General features: G+C 53.7%; 1 protein-coding gene across 8 annotated transcripts; it reads right to left on the bottom strand.

Moving 5' to 3' along the window:
• Positions 1–4,025: 4,025 nt before the first annotated feature.
• P2RY2 (purinergic receptor P2Y2) lies at positions 4,026–18,011 on the bottom strand. Of its 8 annotated transcripts, none has more exons than XM_090265173.1 (4): positions 17,934–18,003; positions 12,458–12,539; positions 9,687–9,963; positions 4,026–5,824 (listed from the first exon to the last, which is right to left on the bottom strand). In XM_090265173.1, the coding sequence occupies exon 4, from the start codon at positions 5,818–5,820 to the stop codon at positions 4,693–4,695; it is 1,128 nt and encodes a 375-aa protein (XP_090121299.1). In that variant the 5' UTR covers positions 5,821–5,824; positions 9,687–9,963; positions 12,458–12,539; positions 17,934–18,003; the 3' UTR covers positions 4,026–4,692. The 8 variants fall into 8 exon arrangements, with proteins under 8 accessions (XP_090121299.1, XP_090121291.1, XP_090121300.1 ...); XM_090265165.1 differs by lacking the exon at positions 17,934–18,003 and adding an exon at positions 17,717–17,904; XM_090265174.1 differs by lacking the exon at positions 17,934–18,003 and adding an exon at positions 17,717–17,904 and having other exon boundaries at positions 9,687–9,865.
• Between the last annotated feature and the right edge of the window lie 646 nt (positions 18,012–18,657).

The raw sequence follows: 18,657 nt of genomic DNA, 5'->3' as shown, positions 1-18,657 counted from the left end.
GGCACTGTGTGGTGCCAGTGGAATCACTTCCCCTCTCTGGCCTCTTGATGCATGAGCGACTCATTGCCCACACTCTAGTCTTCAGAACTGAGGGTTCAGTGGGTCTTGGGAATGCCTGAAGGAGCAGCTGTTAGTTGTACCTGTGATGAAGATCTCGGTAGTTAATGCCCTAATTGAGGTAGGGAGAACTGGAACGTGTGAGGCAAGTTCTCCAGAGAGTGGCCCAGAGAGGGACAGCAGGTGGCTTCAGGTCACACAGCAAAAGCTGCCTATTCATTGCCTGCTTTGGGCCAGCTCCAGTCCAGTACTCCCACTCTGGGCCTCCAGGATCTTGGTTGAACCAAGGAATTGCTGCAGCACCCCATGGCCAGCAGCACTAGTCAGGGAGGAATGGCTAAATCTGCTTCTGTGGGTGGGTGGGAGCTCTCTAGCCCAAAGGAGCTGTTCCAGAAGCCTGCTATCAAGGGCATCCTCCTCTTTCTCCTCCCACTGTCCATCCTCCCTGCTGCCCTCCCACAGCCAGACACTTGGACAAGGTTCTGTAAACACACAGAAGCCCGTGGGCCTGAAAGCCATGGTAAGGCTGTCAGGTAGGGCGCAGGGTGGTCCCTCACTTTACTTCAGGAAGGACCTGCTCCCCTCCTCTTATACCCCAGGTAAGCCTCAGCCACTGGGGACTCATGCTGCTCACTGGCCACACTGTCCCACTCAAATCATGCATCCTCATGTGGTTCCATATTAAATTATGTCAACTCCATGAAGGGGTCTGGCTGGTTTCCCTTCATATTCCCTTGGCACAATGCCTGGCACATAAATGTTTCACACGCCAGGCACTGTTCTAAGTGCTCCATGTGTGTTAACTCAGGTAAGCCTCCCAAATGACCTACATGGGAGGTAGGGCCTCCTTTTAGAAACGAGAAAACCAAGGCACAGCAAGAGTAAGTGACTTGCCCGAGGTGCCATGGCTAGAAGAATTGAACACCACACTCACACCCAGGAGGTACGGGCATAAAATCTGTGCTCTTAACCCATTTTCACCACATTGCCTCTCGCCTCTTAGTCACGTGAGGGGTCTACAGACCCTCCTTCCCCATAGGGGTTTCTAGGAGCACGGGATACTGGAAAGGGAACTAATCTGGGTGTCAGATGGACCTGGGCTCTGTCTCAACTCACTTAACTGCCTGTATAACCTGGAGCAAGCCATCACTTCTCAGAGCCTGTCCCCTCGTCTGCTGAATGGGGATAAGAACGTCTGTTTCACACGATTGTGGTGAAGAATAAATGACCTAATGGATGTTAGAGGGTCTGGCATGGTGACGGTGCCCAGGGCATAGGTTAGTACATGAGTTCCCTTCCTCACACACCTGACTCTAAACAGATGAGCCCAAATCTGCCATGTCAATGGTGGTGACCTGACTTGGACTAGACTGGAGCAACTGTGTCTGGGGAGTATGTTGTTCAGGGCCTTTCCTAGTCTTGGAGGGTCAGAGTGAGAATGTCCTCTGGGACTCCCCCTCCCTCCTGGGCCCTGGGATACCTGCTACCCAGGGGAGAGACCCCTCTGTGCCAGGTCCCCTGCCCTTGTTGCTTGGAGCTCATTGAGAACAGCTGCTACAGGCAAGTCAGCAGGCATTTACTTCCCCCACCCTCCTCATCCCCCCAAGCCCCTGGCCTCAGCTGCAGCTCTGTCCACTTGGGGTCATGGGGGTGACAGCAGGATTCCCACAAAAACACCAACTTTCAGCAAAGGCAGCAGAGCATCAGGGGCAGCCTGAAGCCCTGGAACACGTCCAGGTGCCATGATGACCTCCTGAGTGACCTTGGGCAAAGAAAGCCCTGCCCTTCTCTGGCATTGAGTCTGCAGCTGGGCTAGATAATCCCTGGGGTCCCTCCTGGTCAGTCAGGTGGCTGTGACCTTCACAGTGGCCTTCAGGAGTCAACAGCCTCAGGAAGTGATGTCAGGGTGAGGAGGTGGGAAGATGGGGATGGGGCAGGAAGGCCCGGAGAGTAAGAGGAGATATTTTAAAAGCAGGCAGGTCCCCTCACGTCACTGCTGGACAATGGTCTGGGGCTGGGAGTGGAAAATCCTACTCTTACTTTAGCTGAAAATAGCACAAGGCAGCAGGGTCAGGAGCCTCACCCACCAAGGGGTTGGCCTGGGCACTGAGCAACAGGCCAGATGTCCACACCAGGGGTCAGGCAGTCCAACTAGGTCCAGAGATGGGACCATGGGCCTGTCCCTGGTTCCTTTAGGGTCTCCACTCACAACCTCACCAGTGCCTGCCACAGGATTAGATGGTGAATCAGCCACTCCCCCATCCCCTAGGTAGAGGGTCCTGCGTCCTTTGAAATCTGCAGGCTGCTGGATGAAGGAAGGCTTCATGGGGCTATGCCTGGGCTTTTGGAGTCTCCAGGGCAGCTGCTGGAGGTAGGTGGGCTGGGTGTGAAAGGAATGGGGACTAGAAGAACTTGGGCCCATGGTGGCAATGGCCGCACCCCCAACCACTGATGTACAACCAAGAGTCCCCAAAATATTGATGCATAACCCCTGCCTCTAAGAAGGGCTGAGGGAGTCAGAGCCCAGCATTTACACTCCTGGTCAGAAGAGCATCTTACCTGGGTAGGGTGTCCCTATAAACTGGGATGGGGTTTATCCTCAACAGCAGCTAGTAGGAAAGAGACAGACTCCAGCTTATAGGAAAGGCTCAAGGATAGCCTGTAAGAGGTAATCACCAAAAAAGTTCATAGGGACTTGGGTTACGTTAACAGAAGTATATGACCTAGAATGCGGGAGGAAAGCATTTAACTCTATTTTGGGCAGGTCACCCACATTGCACAATTCAGAATAATCATTTGGTTCATGGCTTGTGATGGGTTCCTGTCACACAAGGGAGCTGTGGAACTATACTCTAAATTGAGCAACCGTGGGGGTGCCCCATTTTGCCAAGGCAGAGTGGGAAGGGTAGAGAAGTCATAAGAGGCAGGGAAAGTGGGGTGAGGAAAGAACCTCTCTTAGGTAGGATGGGCCCATAGGGAAAAGGTCCTGAGTGAGGTCTGCCAGCTTTGCCCTATCCCTGTCCAGCTGAGCTCCACAAATTTCCAGAGTGGAGCCCAGAACCTGTCACAGGTGAGACTCATCTCCCCACACTAAGCCCTGACTCAAGCTGAGCACCAAACATTATACCATGTAGCTGGGTTTTCCCCAGAGGCAGAGGAGTGAGTCTCTCCCACACTACTCAGGGCAAAGGGAACCTCATGATCAGGACAAGGAGGGAGCCTTGACTTGGCATCCCTTTGACCCACCCCCCACCTCATTCCTGCTTTGAGCCTGGGAACCAGCTGCCCAGCCTGCTGCCAGTTCCTGCACACCCTGCTCTCCTACCCCCATGTCTTTGCCCAGGATGCACCCTGCACCTGGATATTCTCTGATAAACCACTTTTCTCAGAAGCTACAGCTTAGGAGCTCCTCCCCCCCAACTCCAGGGAGCCTTCCCTGACCACCTGGTCCACAGTCCCAACCATTCAACATTATTGAGTGATGTGCTGGAGCAACTCGTACCTGATTGCAAAAGCCAACTGTTAAATTTTCAGGAATTTTGCAGAGAGGTTGCTATCATATTGGTAGTCTGAAACTGGCCATGGTAGGAGTGTTTGCACCACAGCAATTGGCAATGCTACAAATAAGGGGTTCACCTCACCCACCTGGAGGGACCAGTTAAATGGTTTAACATTTACCAGCATAAGACTAGTCATCACCATCAAGTCCCAAACTGGGGGATTCCCAAGGACTGAGACCCCACTGGACTGCTCTCTGTGCCCAGCAGACCCAGGTACAAAATCCAGTTATCTTTAAGTGTGGGATGACCTGGGGTCTGGAGAGGGGGCACCGCATGTGAGACCACTGCTGAGGCAGCTAGTGGGGAGGCAGGTGGCAGACGAGAACAGGTTGGAGAAAAGAACCTAGTGTGCTTGGTGAGAGCTTCTCCGACTGCATCCCCATCCTTCAACCACACAATAGGCACAGCTCAATAGACAACAACACTTTTAGTATAAGTTACAGCCTCAAACTGGCTCCCAGCCCATGGGAGTCTCCAGATGGGTTTATGACACCAGCTTCCACATGTTCATCTCTTGGACTGGGGTTGCTACTCATTGCTGAGTCCAATGTGGCACCTAGACCTGACCCAGACTCCCCGTGGGAAGCTCTGGCTCAGCCCTGACTGCTTACCAGGGTCCTCTAGTCAACCTGCGACCCCACCCCTCCCAAGTAGCTCAGACTCAGATGCCTCTGTGTGACCGTTGTAGGTCACTTTCTTCTCTGCACCAGTTTCTCCATTTGACTTGGTTTGGCTGGGCTCCAGCCTGGTTACCTTGGCAGGCAAGGCCAGCTATTTATGTGGGCGAGTCAGGCCAGCAGTGGCATTGGCCCTGAACCCTTGCCTTTCTTGAAACCTTATTCCCCAACTGACACATACAAATGGTGATGGGGCTGTGGGGACTGTTGAGCTAGCTCTCTGGACCACAGAGAGTGTCCTGAGGCCCTGCCAAATGACAGTGTTGGGGTCATGGCTCCCTTGACCATCCAGCATGAGTCATGATGATCCATATCTGGAGAGGTTGTTCCATTTGAGTAAGTCCTGGTCTCTGCAGTTCTCCCCATATAAACTTGCATAGGCTGAAGGGGTTCAGGTCTTAGAGCCTGATGTCCTTAGTATTCCCACCACTAGCCAGTGTGGGCTCCATGTGACTGGAATTCTCACTGCTGGACGACCTGTCTTCTGTCTTGGTGTTGGTTTTGTGAAACTTGCGCAGGTCCAGCCTGCGGTTAGCCTGGGCAGAAGTGGGATTTGCGGGTGGCTTGGAGTCCCGGGCAAAGCGCACGAGCCTCTGCCCAGCCAGGAAGTAGAGCACGGGGTCAAGGCAACTGTTGGCGCTGGCCAGCGGCCGGGTGATCTTGTAAGCCATATTGATGGCATTGAGGGTGTGGCAGCTGAGGTCCAGTGAGCGGAAGGAGTAGTAGAGGGTGCGGGTAACGTGGAAAGGTAGGAAGCAGAGGGCGAAGACAGCCAGCACCACCGCAATGGTGCGCACCGACTTGCGCTTGGCCCGTGGCAGACCCCCTGCAGTCCCATAGGCTGGCTTTAGCAGCCGCCGGGCCATGAGCACGTAGCAGACCAGGATGGTGGCGAAGGGTACCACGAAGAGCAGGCCCATTATGACGGAGATGTAGGCAAAGAACTGGCTGAAGAGATGAGGGGCTGAGGTGTCGTGGCAGGTAATGCGGGTGCCACGTGCACTGGTGGTGACAAAATAGAGCACAGGTGCCTGGCAGACCAGCACCAGCACCCACACACCGGCTGCCACCCGGCGGGCATAGCGAGCCCGACCCCAGCGCAGCGAGCGCAGTGGGCGCAAGACACCCAGGCACCGGTGCACGCTTATGCACGTGAGGAAGAGGATGCTGCAGTACAGGTTGGTGTAGAAGAGGAAACGCACCAGCTTGCAGAGCACGGTGCTGAAGGGCCAGTGATCGCCGCGGGCATAGTAATAGACCAGCAGCGGCAGAGAGGCCGCGTACAGAGCATCCGACACGGCCAGGTGGAACATGTACGTGGTGGAGGCATTCCATGTCTTCAGGCGGCACAGGAAGATGTAGAGCACTGCGACGTTCAGACACAACGCGAGCACGCACACCACACCATAGGACACAGGCAGCAGCACGTACTTGAAGTCCTCATTGAAGCGGCACTTGTAGCCCAGCTCATCCCCATCCCAGGTGTCATTGGCGGTGTCATTCCAGAGGCCAAGGTCTGCAGCCATCGCCCTGAAGGAAAGGGGGTGGGGTGGAGAACAGCCATCAGGTCATGGCCAGGGCTCATCAGAAAGGCTTGACACACCCACCTCACCAGGGCCATGAGGGAACCCAAGTGCCCAGATTCCTTTGGTCAAGATCTGCCCAACCACGTTTGAGGTCTCTGTTGCCATCTGACCTGGTGAATCCCTGGATCCAGAGGACCCAGAACCTCAGAATCCTAGAACTTCAAAAATGCATGAGATCCATAAATACCAGGATTATACAATTCTAAAACTTCAGAATGGGGTAGGCAAACTATACCCTGGTGGGCCAAATCCAGCCCACCAGTCTGTTTTTATCAAGAAAGCTTTATTGGAACACAGCATACCCATGCATTTACATAGAGATGAATAATTGGGACAAAGACCATATATTCTGCAAAACCTAAAAAATACTTACCATCTGGCTTTTCACAAAAACAAAGTTTGGCAACTGCTTTAGATCAGGAACCCAGAGTTCTAGATCTGGGATTCTGAACTCTAGAGTCTGAGGACCCCAGAAAGTATCATTTCAGATTCATGGACAGGGGCTGTTGAGGCTGATGGGTTCCACCCAGTGCCCATTGCCTTCTGAAGCATTTCTGGCCAATGGGCAGTCCATAGCTTCCTGAAGGCATTAGAATGTCCTTTCCTTTAGCTCATGCTTTGGCTCCCTAGGGAGGCTCTGGCCCTGTGCCCGGTATTTTTGTATTGAGGAAGTATCTCCAAAGGTCTCCCTCTTTAGTCACTCATTCACTTACTCAGCAAATATTTTTTAGATGCTTTTGTGTTCTGGCACTTTCTGCATGTGTAAACAGTACTGCTTCTCCCTGGCTTGTAAGGCTACCAGAAGGGACAGTGACCCTCCTGAAGATTCTGGGGAAGTCTGAGGTTGAAGTGGGAGTGAGGACGGCCAGGGACTTCATTTGTAAATTAAATTCAACTTCCTCCAGGCCTACCCAGCTTTTCTTCCACACCATCACCATCTAGCGATTCTCGTTCCTAGTGGGCATATGACACACCCACAGGGCCTGACTGCACAGCAGACAATGAGCACAGGGAGAACAAGCTGTCCACCTTCCTCCTCTCCCCACCCCCACCAACACAACCAGTGAGAGCTCTCTATCAGCTGGGAGGCAGCAGGGGACAAATATATCCCAGTCTGGAGGGCGAAGATGTGCCCAAAGGTCCCGAAAGATAGGCTGGAAATCCTAGCAGGAGTCCCTGGTTAGCAGGTTTGGGACAAATACAAAGAATAACTTTCTAATAGTGTGAAAGGACAAGGGAAGTTAACCTTTTTCAAACCCTACTACTATGTGTGCTTTATAAATGTCACTTCATTCCATCCTTACAACATGCTTCTGGGAGCCAGATTGTCATGTCTGATAAAGAGACTGACACACAGATCATTCAAGGAATTTGGCCAAGGTCACACAGCTGGGGACAGGCTACAATTCCTATCCAGGCCTGTCCCACAAGGGAAGGTGCTATCGGAGGGAGACAGTGAACCTACTGCTGATGAGAGTGTGCAAGCAGAGCCTTCAATAGGTAGGGCTCCTGCCCTGTGGACAGGTGTGTCTGGGAGGACAGAGAGGGCAGACGACATGTGAGTCCTCCCTACCCTGCGAATCTCGGGCTGTATAATTCCCTTTATTTTAGAACCTGGGGTTCTGAGAGGCTGGGACTTGGGGATTCTGTAGGGCCAGCGATATCTACTCCTTTAGACCCTAAGCTTCCTGCCCAGCCTGGAGACCTCTGAGGAGAGAGATCTGAGAGCTGTTTGGGAGGGAGGGTGGAGAGACCTGCCCAGAGGAAGTCTGGGTGGAGGAGGGCAGGAGAGAGTGGCAGACAAGAGGCCAGGCTCAGGGGTGGGGAGGAGGAGCAGGAGTGGGGAGAGGAGGAATTCAGTGTCAGACACGGTACACATGAGGTGCCTTGAAGGAGTATGGTGGGATACAGGGATGGGTGAAGGCTAGGACCATTAGATCTGACCCTTTGGGAGGTGGCCTGGGAGTTTCTGGCTCACAGAAACTGCAGAAGTGTGGAGGCCCGAGTATGAGCCTGAGCATCTGTAGAGGGGCCACATTCCCTGGCCCTCCACCCTAGGACACCAGCTCAGGGTGTCCAGCTCTGCCACAGAACCACAGTGACATCAGGCATTTACTGCCCTCCTGAGACTCAGCCCTCTCACAGGCTGAATTCCATGGCGTTGGAGAACTGCTGCTGTGAAACTTCCCTCAGGAGGTCCTCTTCCCCACTGGAGATGAGGAGAGTGGCCCATCCATGACACCCAGTCCCACCTCTGGACTGCTGTTTCAGCTCCTGCCCCAGTGCTGAGGTCTGGCAGGTCTCGGGGTCAGGGCCCAAATCTTCCCCTCATCAACGTCCCATTGCTCTGCACAATGCTCTTGCTGATCACTAGTGGTGGAATCTCTGACTCTAACGAGAGGGGTGGAGACTTCCTTAAGTTTCCAGTGAACCTAGGGAGCTGCCCTTTCCACCTGTTTTAAGATATCCTGCCTCTACCCTCCCAGGCCAGCTGGGGATTCCATTGCATGGCCCCGATCCAGACTGACTCTGTCTCTCCTCTCCTTCCACAGGCTGGCTTACCAACCTGTGATTACATCTTTCCTGCCTCCCCAGCCCCTGTTTATGGGACAGCCGAGTCCCCAGCCCTCTCCTGTGCCTTTTCTGATCTCTGATGCCCTTGGGGCCTCACTCCCTGCTCCCTTGAGACAGGCTCCTGCCTAACTTGTCTGACATCACTCACCAGCCCCTCCATGCCCATTCCTGGCTGGCCCTGCCCTGAAGAGCTCCTAGTCTGGAGAAGGATACAAGCCATATAAGTGCCCTGCCAGGCCTCTGTGCTTGCTGTTCCTTCTGCCTGGAAAACCTTTCCAGGACGCACCCACACTGCTCTCCATCCTGCCCAGCACACAAGGCTCTTTCTATCTCTGAAGCTCTCCTCCTAACCACCCCAGGCACACCTCACACCCTGTTAGTAATTTGTCCATCCCCCTGCTACCCCAGCACATGCCAGGTGCTTCCAGAGGCCTGGGTCCACCTGATTCTTTCCTCTGTCCCCATCATCTGGCAGGAGGCCTGATTTAAAGCAGGTATAACATGAATGAGGGAATGAATGAATGAATGAGTGATGAATAAAGCAAGTGCAAAAGGCTATATAGGAGCCCAGAGGAGGCTGAGCTTTACGACAGGAGCTCTCCTTTCCCTTATTCCCCTGAGAGTCTCCCAGAGGACAAACACATTTAAAGCTTTCTCAGCTGCCGACCCTCGGTGGCCAGGAGTCAGCCCCGTTCTCCTGGGGTCCAGCCCACCCGAGGCCTGCTCCTGCCCTACACAGGTCCCTGGACTATCTCTTTCAAGAGCTGAAGAGAAGGCCTTGTCCTTCTCTGGAGAGAGGGAAGGTAACTGGACCCAGATACTCTGGAGCTAGGTCAGCTGTCTGAACTGGCCACATTCCTCTACGTCACCCATCTCTGGCTCAGATCATGGGTCAGTCGGGGTCAGAAGCCCTACCCCCTCACTTTGTAGGGGCCAAGCCTGGGCTGAGCAGCTTCCATACAGCATCTCTTTTTCATTCCTCACCCTCACTCGTCAGCAGATATACTGCCATAGTGGTGAAGCTATTGGTTTGATGCCACACTGCCGGGTATTGTAAAAATTGGTCTTGACACCCAGGGCCATCTGGCTCCGAAGCTTGAATTCATCACAGCCTGGGACGAGGGAGCAGGGCAGGGATCCCTATGATCTACTCCCGGTTCAGTGCATACACACACATGCACACACCTGCCCCAGCCTCCCAGCCAGTGGACCCCGCCCTCGCACGTCCATACCTGACCAGCCCCTGCTCTTGCAGTCAGGATGCTCAGTGCCCGCTCAGGCTCTTCACTCATGAATGCACACGCTTGGACAGAGCTGCAGGGAACTCTGCAGGAAACAGGAAAAACAGGTCCCCCGCCTGGGGCCACACCCAGCTTCCAGCATTTCTCAGGGCAGGCAGTGCTGTGGGCTCCTGAGACACAGGGAGGTGGAGACGACGTGGGCTCTGGGTCCCGGGCAGTCAGCCAGGCCGAGCCCTCCCGGGGCCACCTTCTCTGCTCCAGCCTTGGCCTAAAAGAGGCAGAGGTGACCTGGTGTGCTGGTCCCAGGAGGGGTATCCTCTGCCCACCAGCTGTCCATCCCCAGCTCACATGCTTGGGGATGGTTGTTCCCAGCCTCCTTCCCTAGGAACCCCCTTTCACAGGAAGATGGTTCTGCCAGGGAAGGTCTCCCCAGACCCTACAGAGCTGAGCTGAGCCTCCAGTTCCCCTTCCCTTGGTTTTGGTTCTGTGTTTCAGCCCCATTACAGGAAACAGTCAATACCCTCCTTGCCTACTATACACTTGACAGTACCTCAGCCAACACAGTTTTGCTCAAGCTGGGTCTCTACATGGAATACCCCTTCCTGTGTCAAGCATAGCACAAGCAGCCCTGTGGTCTGCCTTTGCTCAGGAACACCATCCCTTATCTTCTCTCAGCAATATTGTTTGAGTTGAGTACTTTTTCTGTGCCAAGTTCCATGTTTGGAGGCTTCCTAGACCCCTTCTCATTTAATCCTGAGAAGCTTAGAGAAGCAAAACAACCTCTCCAGGGTCACAAAGCTAACATATGGCAGAGGAGCGCTGAACTGTCTGGTTTCAGGAGGTGTGCCCCTGACCACTACCTCCCGACCTCCAAAGCCGAGGTCCTCTCCTCCAGGAAGCTCCCTGACTAGCCCTCTTTGACCCCACTGCTCTGCTTTTCTGGTCAGTTCTCTACTGCAGGAAATGCCCTCCAGGCAGGGCCCAGGATCTATTCTTCCTGGTACTTTCCAGGTGTGAAGCAGCCATGATGGTTATTGTACCCATCTCACAGAAGGGGTAGCCCAAGGTCTCACCCAAGGTCATCAGTGAGTCAAGGGCAGAGCCAAGCCACACCTGCAGACACCTGCCCCACTGACTTGGCTTTGCCTCTACCCCACCATGGGCCCCAGGCTAGTGAACCCAAAACCAGGAAGAAGTATTGGGCAGTTCCCAGGCCAGCTGAGGAATTTCCCAGGGTGGTTAGAAGACATTCCAGCTCCTCCATGAGGGTGACTCTGGAATGTACCAGCTCACCTGCCCACTCAGCGGGCCCTGTCTAGCCTGGAAGGGGATTGTGACCCATTACCATTCTAAAAACTCCTGCTGCCTGCTTCTGCCGTGAAGGGAAACAGAAGACTTAGATGTGAAAAGCCATGAGGGGTAAGGAAGGGCACCAGGCAGGTGGAAAATCGCAGTTCTGCCATTCCCAGCTGTGGGACCTGGACAAGTCTCTCCATAACCTAAGTCTCAATTACCTTGCAATCTAAGAACAGTCCCTGCCCCATAAGTCTGTTGATAGTTAAAGGTGATGACTTAGAATTCATTTTATGAAATAATTAAAAGAGATACAACTTCAGCAGGTGAAGAAGGCAGAAAGGGTAGGGGTATCTTAGGAAGACAAGAGGGGCAGGAAACCCACAGGAATTTGGGGCAGAGTAGCAAGGTCATGCCAGACTAACCACAGATCAAGTTTCCCACAATGAAAGCCATCCTCAGAAGGGAGGAAAGTCCAGGGACCACCAGCAGAAACCAGATGCCACCATGTCTCTTCACTTACTCTTTTACAGAAATTGTCATGTCTATGCCTGTTCCTGTACAGGGTACTTGGGCATTCCAAGGTGGGTCCCTGTCAAGGTTGGCAGGAAAGGGCAGTAGCACATGGAAGAAGACTCAGAAATAGGTAGTGACAACTCAGGGTGATCAAGGCTAAAGGAAGCAGACACAACAGGGCTGAAGGAGACAAGAAGATCCCTAATGGGAATGCGGAAGTGGTCAAGGAAGGCTTCCTGGAGGACACCTGACCTGTATTTTGGAAGGGGTCAGGTGAGTGAAGAGAGAAGAAAAGCAGAGTGAGCAAAAACCAGAGCAATAGATCACACAGCCATCCCTGTGGACTGAGGGGAGAAGAGAGGGCAAGGTTGGATTGAAAGACAGGAAGGATCTTGGGAGTCATTCTCTGCCCCTTCACAAACATCCACACAGCTGAAGGCCAGTGGGCCCCCAGCTTTGCCTTGAGTGCTTTCTGCACCACAAATACTGGGGCTCATCTGGGGAAAAAGCTGCGGGGGTAATCTCAGATGTTATCAACAGGTGTTGTTGCAATGTAAAGCCTCTGCAGCCTGCTCCAGGAAGCCCTTGGCCTCTACAGCCCCTTTTTGAGGCACTCTCCCTTTTGGGATCCCCAGGATCCTGGCTGTGGGAGCCACGTATTGGGGTTGAGCTCAGAGCATCTGAGTGTGTAGGTGCTATATCAGCCAGACTGGCCCTCCCAACTTACTGATCAGGTTACTGAGGCTCCTTAAGGGGAAGGGTCTAGTGTTCTAATTCCAGTATTTTCAGGGTGGGGTTGAGCATCTCCACCCTCACCCCAGAGCAGGACTCCAAACCACCTGTCCTCCTCCTGACCCAGCATGGCCCAGTCCAGCCCCTCCCAGCACAGGGTTATAGAGATCACTGCTACCCTGAACCAGTTAAGAACCACAGGGCCCTGTACTCCATGTTACCTGTCACAATCCAGATGCCTCCAGCCATACTCAACAGGCAAGAACCGCCCTGACTGGTGTGGCTCATTTGGTTGGGCGACATCTGCAAAGCGGAGGGTTACTAGTTCAATTTTTGGTGAGGGCACACGCCTGCATTGCAGGTTTGGTCCCTGGTTGGGGCATGTCCCCGGGGCAGCTGATTAATGTTTCTCTCTCACATCGATGTTTCTCTCCCTCTCTTTTTCCCTCCCTTCCCTTCTCTCTAAAAATAAATTTTAAAAAATATTTTTTTAAAAGAGGTAAGAACCCTGGGGTTCAGGCTCCAACATGGAATCACACTTGCTGTGTAATCTTGGTCAAACTGATTTCCCTCTCTGAGCCTCACGTTCTTCACTGGTCATGTGCAGAGAGTCACCACTACACAAGACACCTCATGAGGAATGAGTAAGATAAGGGGAAAGGTGGGTGCTCCACGGGGCCAGCGAATCATGTACTGTCCTGATGTGGGGGCTGCATCTACCTGTCATGGCTGAGAGACACTGAGACACTTCTCAACAGGGGGCCCTCCTGGGTGACCCAGCAGAGGGGCCATGGTCAGAACAGTCAGGGAAGGTTTCTGGAAGGGGCTGTGATCAGGTCTGAAGAGAAGCAGAAAGGATCCAGCTTGGAAGGAAAGAAAGAGAACAGAGAATCCAAGGCAGAACAAGGGACAAAACTGTAGAACAGGATACAAGTGAGTCTGTGATTCTGAGACTGTCTCATTCTGAGTGCTTCCTGGATTCTGAGTTCATTGGTTCTTGCAGTCCAATTCCAAGAGTCTCTGATTCTGGGAGTGAATGCTATAGGTTTCTTTAATTATGTTATTCATTGCTTCTGACAGTCTTTGGTTTTGAGATTCTCAGAACCTCAGGAGTCTGGACTTTCAGAATAACACAATCATAAGTCACTTTCCCAGCCACAGAGTCTCAGCGAACACCTGCCAGTGCCCCAGTGTGCCTGACCTCAGAGGGACCCTGCAAACCCAGATTCAGATCAGACTCAGTCAGGTCCTTGAAGAGCTCCAGTCTGAATGGGAAGAAAGCCACAGACATGGACCAAGTCTACTGGGGTGATCAAGCCATGACCAAAGGAAGCCCAGGGGCCATGGAGCCCAGAGGAACTCCTAACCAGCCTGGTAAGGTGGTCAGGAAGAGCTTCCCAGAGGAGGGGTCATTTGAGCTGGGACCTGATAGATGATTGGGAGTTTGTTAGGTGGACACAGAAGTAGGAGGATCTTGAAGACAGAAGGAGGAGCAGGTACAAAGACTCAGTAGTATGATTGTGTGGACTGTTTACCTAAAGCCAGGTGTCATGTGAGGTTGGAGTGGCACAGAATGCATGTGGGGGAAGCGGGGAAGGGCTGCAGGACTCACATGGAATGTCAGGCTGAGAAATTTGGCCTCTATCCTGAGGACAACAGAATGCCATGGCAGGGCTTGAGCGGGAAAGGTCATTGTCAGAGTTGACTTTTGCAAAGATGGTGCCACATGGAAGGTGGATAGGATGGGCAGGGGGAGAGGGGAGGGTCATGTGGGCTCCAAGAAGTCTAAAGGAGGCCCTCTTCCCATGTTCCAGTGCCCAGCAGTGCTACTATCACTACAATAACAGTGACAGCGTACCAGGAGAGAGAGCCAAGGAGGAAGTAATTGCCCAACAGAGCCCAGGCTGCCCACTCTCCCAGCAGGGACTCTAGTTACTCATCCTGAACCAGGAATGACTCAGAGCTAAGAGATGGTGTGGCAGGGGAGTGGAGGAACTCCTCTGCTCAGGAACCAGCTGTAGCTCTCCATGGAGCAAGACCTTCCTCTTCCACTATGTGCCAACTTTCACCCAGTCATTCATTTCCCAAATACTCAATGGCATCTCTTTTAGCACAGCCTGTGTTGGGCAATGTGGACACAGACAGAAAGCAGGCCTGGCCTGGCCAAGTACTGCAACTGACCTCTAGGATGGGTACAGAGGTCAGACAGGCCCCTACAGCCAGCCTCCACCCCATCAGGCCTGAATGGCTCCGGAGACCAGGCCTGAGAACATAAAGAAGGTGTGAGCCAAAGACAGGTCCACAGGGGCAGTTCAGGGAGAGGGAAGATTTCATCAGGGGCACCTCCACCTCCTCTTACAGGATCAGCAAAGCTTCCCTAGCTTGTGGGCAGGCCTGAGCAGGAATTATGTTATCAGCAGCTGGGTAATCAGGCCACAAGCAAGACCTAAAGACAGGTTTTCAGGGCAGGATGCAGACTTCCTACAGCTTGAAAACAAGAGGATCAGGCTGCATCCAGGTAGAGTTTCTGTCTTGAATGGGGAGGTATAAGCAGGAGCAGGTAGGCAGGAGCCCCAGCTTTTACTTTGGCTTTGTGATCTTATTTCCTGAGCCCCTATTTCCTCATCTGCAAAATGGGAATAATAATTCCTTCCTAACAGGATTGGTGGAGGGACATTTATAAATTGCTAAGAGTAAGCAGAGAGGGCACAGGCAGAGGAGGGCAGTAAAAAATTAAACTTCCCCAAATCAGCCCTCACTGGAGTGTCTGGCTGGGCAGCACCCCACAAAGCGAATGAAAGGTTGTCAGTTCGATTCCTGGTCAGGGCACGTGCCTAGGTTTTGGGTTTGGCTCTCCCTTGGGGTGCGTACGAGAGGCAACCAATTGATGTTTCTCACCTTCTCTTTCTCCCTCCCTTTCCCTCTCTCTAAAAAATAAATAAATAAATAAATGCGAATTATTTAAAAATTCCTTAAACTGGCACGATCCCTTGGTATTGCACCTGTTTTCTGTTATTGTCTTCAAGATGCATTCAAGTCTATAAGTATCACACTTCTCCCCTGTGCATTGCATTTCATAGTTTACAAAGCCCTTTCCTGATCTCTATCTTAAGAATCCTCATAGCAACCTTGTATTTGAAGAGGCAAGGATTATGATACCCTATTTACAGATGGCAAAACCAACACCTGGAGGGACACAGTGCCTCTCTAAGGGCTATAGCAAGGAAAGAAGACAAATCAAAGCACCCACAGGATCGCCCATGAAGTCTTGGTGATGTTTTCACACTCTTTTAGCTGGTGCCTGGGGGATCCAGAAGCCTCAGAGCCCTCTGTATCCTGGGCAGGAGGACAGGTGTGGAGGGTCATAGCCTCACTCTGCAGCCCAAGCTTGACAGCCATTTATGAGGGTCTCCCACTGTGATCCTCCAAGCCATTTGGCCAGTCCCCAGGACAGCCCAAGGCAGGAAGAAGAGAAACGTGACAAGCCATCCATGCCAGGGTCTCCCCATGCACAAACTCTCAGCAGAGGACCCTTCCTGGCTCTAATCTCCTTTTAGAGTCTGCCAGGGTAGAAATTGCCCCAACATCACCCAGAAAGTTGGGGGCAGAGCTCGGATGAGATCACCGTTGGTCCGCTGGCTCCCACTGGGGGTGGGAGAGTCCTAAGTGTTCCCAATTCCTCAGCAGAAGCATTTGAGGGGTCAGGGAAGTGTTCAAACAAGGGCGTAAGAGCTCAGAATTTAAACAATGCCTGGATGGTTCTGATGTCAATATCACAAATGCCCTGACCTCTATGCACTTAGCACTTCTCAATCCATTCTCCACCCTGGAGCCAGAGGGCTTTCTGAAATGGTGCTCTGACCATGACTCTCCTCGGCTCACAAAACTTCCATTGCTCCCTATTGCTTTCAGGATGAAATCCAAAATTTCAGCCTGCACACTCTGGGTTCTATAGTGCCCCAGGACACCACTGTTCTGGCAACCTGTACCACCCACTCTGACAACCTGATTCTGGTTTCCCCTTCTCTGTAATGACATGGAGCTCCACTGCAGACAAACCTTCACTGGGGGAGCTGAGGACAGGGCGTGGTGGATACGGGCTGTGGTTGCTCTCTCAGTTTAGCTTAGCCCTGTGCAGGGTGCTGGAAACACAGAAGTAAGCCCCAGTTCCTGCCCTCCAGGGGGCCTGAGACCTGGGGATTAGAAAGGAGACAGCAAAGGCTATGACAGTCCAAATGGGAGCAGGGCTGTCAGCACGGGGACTGCAAAATCCCAGAACTCAACCCCACTGGGGGATCAAGGAAGGCTTCCTGGAGGAGGAGACATCTGAGCTGGGCCTCAAGGCTGGGTAGTCCTCCAACTGAGGAAGAGGAGAGTGGAAGGGCATTTCAAGCAGTGAGCATAGAACATGCAATAATCCAGAGGCAAGAAACTGCCCAGTGTGTGCAGTAGACTAGCAGGTGAAGAGTCAGGTGGGAGAGGGGGCTGCAGAGGTGGGCAAGGATCAGTTCTTGGAGGCCTTGAGTCCCAGGCTGAGGGGTTCAGGCTGGGTCCTTTGGAGGCCCTCTGAAAGTTTAGCTCAGGGAGCACAGTTGGGATTTGGGTTTCAGGAAGTTCCTTCTAGGGACTGACCCCATCCCCAAACCCATCCCCAAGCTGCAAGTCTGTCCAAGAAGACATTGGTGCTGAATAGCACCCACACATCAGCTCCTTAGGAGCCCTCAAATTCCACATCATTGTTATTTTCCTTTCACAGATGAGGCCAATGAGGCTCAGGAAGGGATGTGCCTTGCCCAGGTTCACACTGGCCAAGGCAGGATTGGAATATAAATCTCTGATGCGTCAGACAGCTTTTGTGGGCCTTGTCTGCTCAAAGAATCTCCTTCCCAACCACTTCTACCCACTCAGATAACTGAGACTTTACTGGTGCCTCACCCTGGCCCTCAGAAACTCCCCATTATTTCAGCCTAGATTCAAAACAAACCAGGCACCTCAGGCTGTGGGCCCAGGGACACCAAGGATATCGTGCTGAAAGAAACAGGTACCACCAGCCCCACAGACTCCAAACTGGCAATTCTAGTCCACTGCAGGGCCTAGCCCTTACATGTGGCTCCACGGGTCCCAAACCTGCGGCTCTCGTTGGGGAGCGGAAGGACGGAACTGCCTTTCTCCAGACTGATTTCTTACAGCACTACCTGCCAGATAATGAGTCCCCTGACAGTGGCTTAACTGTCCTTCCAGGCCACTGCCCCAACTCCTACCCGCCTAGTCTTACCGACCCCCTGCCCCTGGAGCGAGCTGGCCTCCAGGGGTTCGCGGGTCTCCTGCCGCCACGGGGGCGCCCACTCCAGAGCGCGGGCGTGCGCGCGCGCACACACAAATAAGTTCTACAAGTTCAGCTACTGACACCACAGGGGCACACGCGCTCAACCGTTCACACACACACACACACACTCCCAAATCCGCGAACACGCACTCACCGGAGTTTGCGTCCACACTCCCCGAGATCAATGCTTCAGTGGACAGAGTTCGACCACCGACCCCCAGTGCGTTCCCACGGGCTCGCAACCGCGCCCCATTCGGACAGCCACACGCGCACGGTTCTGCCTTCCAGCGTCCAGTAGGCTCCGCCGCTTCCCCGGCCGCGCCCGCCGACCTCTCCCCGCCTCCTGCCCAGCCAAGTGGCCCGCCCCTCACCTCCGCGGGCGCTCCTCTGCCCGCCGCGCAGCGGCCACCTCTCCCGGTGCCCGCGCCCGCGTCCGGCTGCTGCTGCAGGGACCTACGTGCCTGAGGGCCCGGGGGCCCCGCCCGCCTGTCCTGCGTAGCTCCCACCCCGGCGGGGTCAGGCGGGGGCGGACGGACTCTGAACAGACTCTGGAACCGCTCCGCCCTGTGCCGACACCCGGCCACCCGCTCGGGGACTCCGCCAGGCAATAGAGCGGCAGGGTCAGCGCGGCTACGGGTGCTGCACGGGGAGGAGCCGGCAGCGACCGTCCTGCCGCCTGGCCTAGGTTTTTAGAGACGCTCAAGTTTAGCGAAATTTGTCTAGTGCCATGTGGCTCCTGTCGCCGACCACCGCGAGACCTTGCCATGAACCTGTGCCCTCTCCTCCCAGGGACCTGCTTAGGGCACCACCCTGAGAACTCACCTCCCTTGATTGAGATCCGGTAGGGTAGAGGAGGTGGGAAATCCAGACATTCAGGGTCCTGCTCCTCTCCAGCTCTAGAGAGCAGGGTGGAGGGTGGGGGAAGCCTCCCCTATGCTCCCTTTGCTTAATCTAGTTCGAGAGTCACTAGAAATTTCCTGAACAGCCCCCTCTTTTTGGTCCCTCATCTTGGGCCGCTCCTTTCTCTGCCCTCAACCGCACTCTCATGGCCTTCCGTGGTCGAGGACCCTTTCCTCCACTGTGAGCTCCAGGAGA

This window comes from Furipterus horrens, unplaced genomic scaffold (genome assembly GCF_987537825.1).
Source record: "Furipterus horrens unplaced genomic scaffold, mFurHor1.1.pri manual_scaffold_2, whole genome shotgun sequence".
Classification (NCBI taxonomy): Eukaryota; Metazoa; Chordata; class Mammalia; order Chiroptera; family Furipteridae; genus Furipterus; species Furipterus horrens.
Note: the sequence above shows the minus strand (reverse complement) of the source record. Positions and strands in the feature narration are given on the sequence as shown.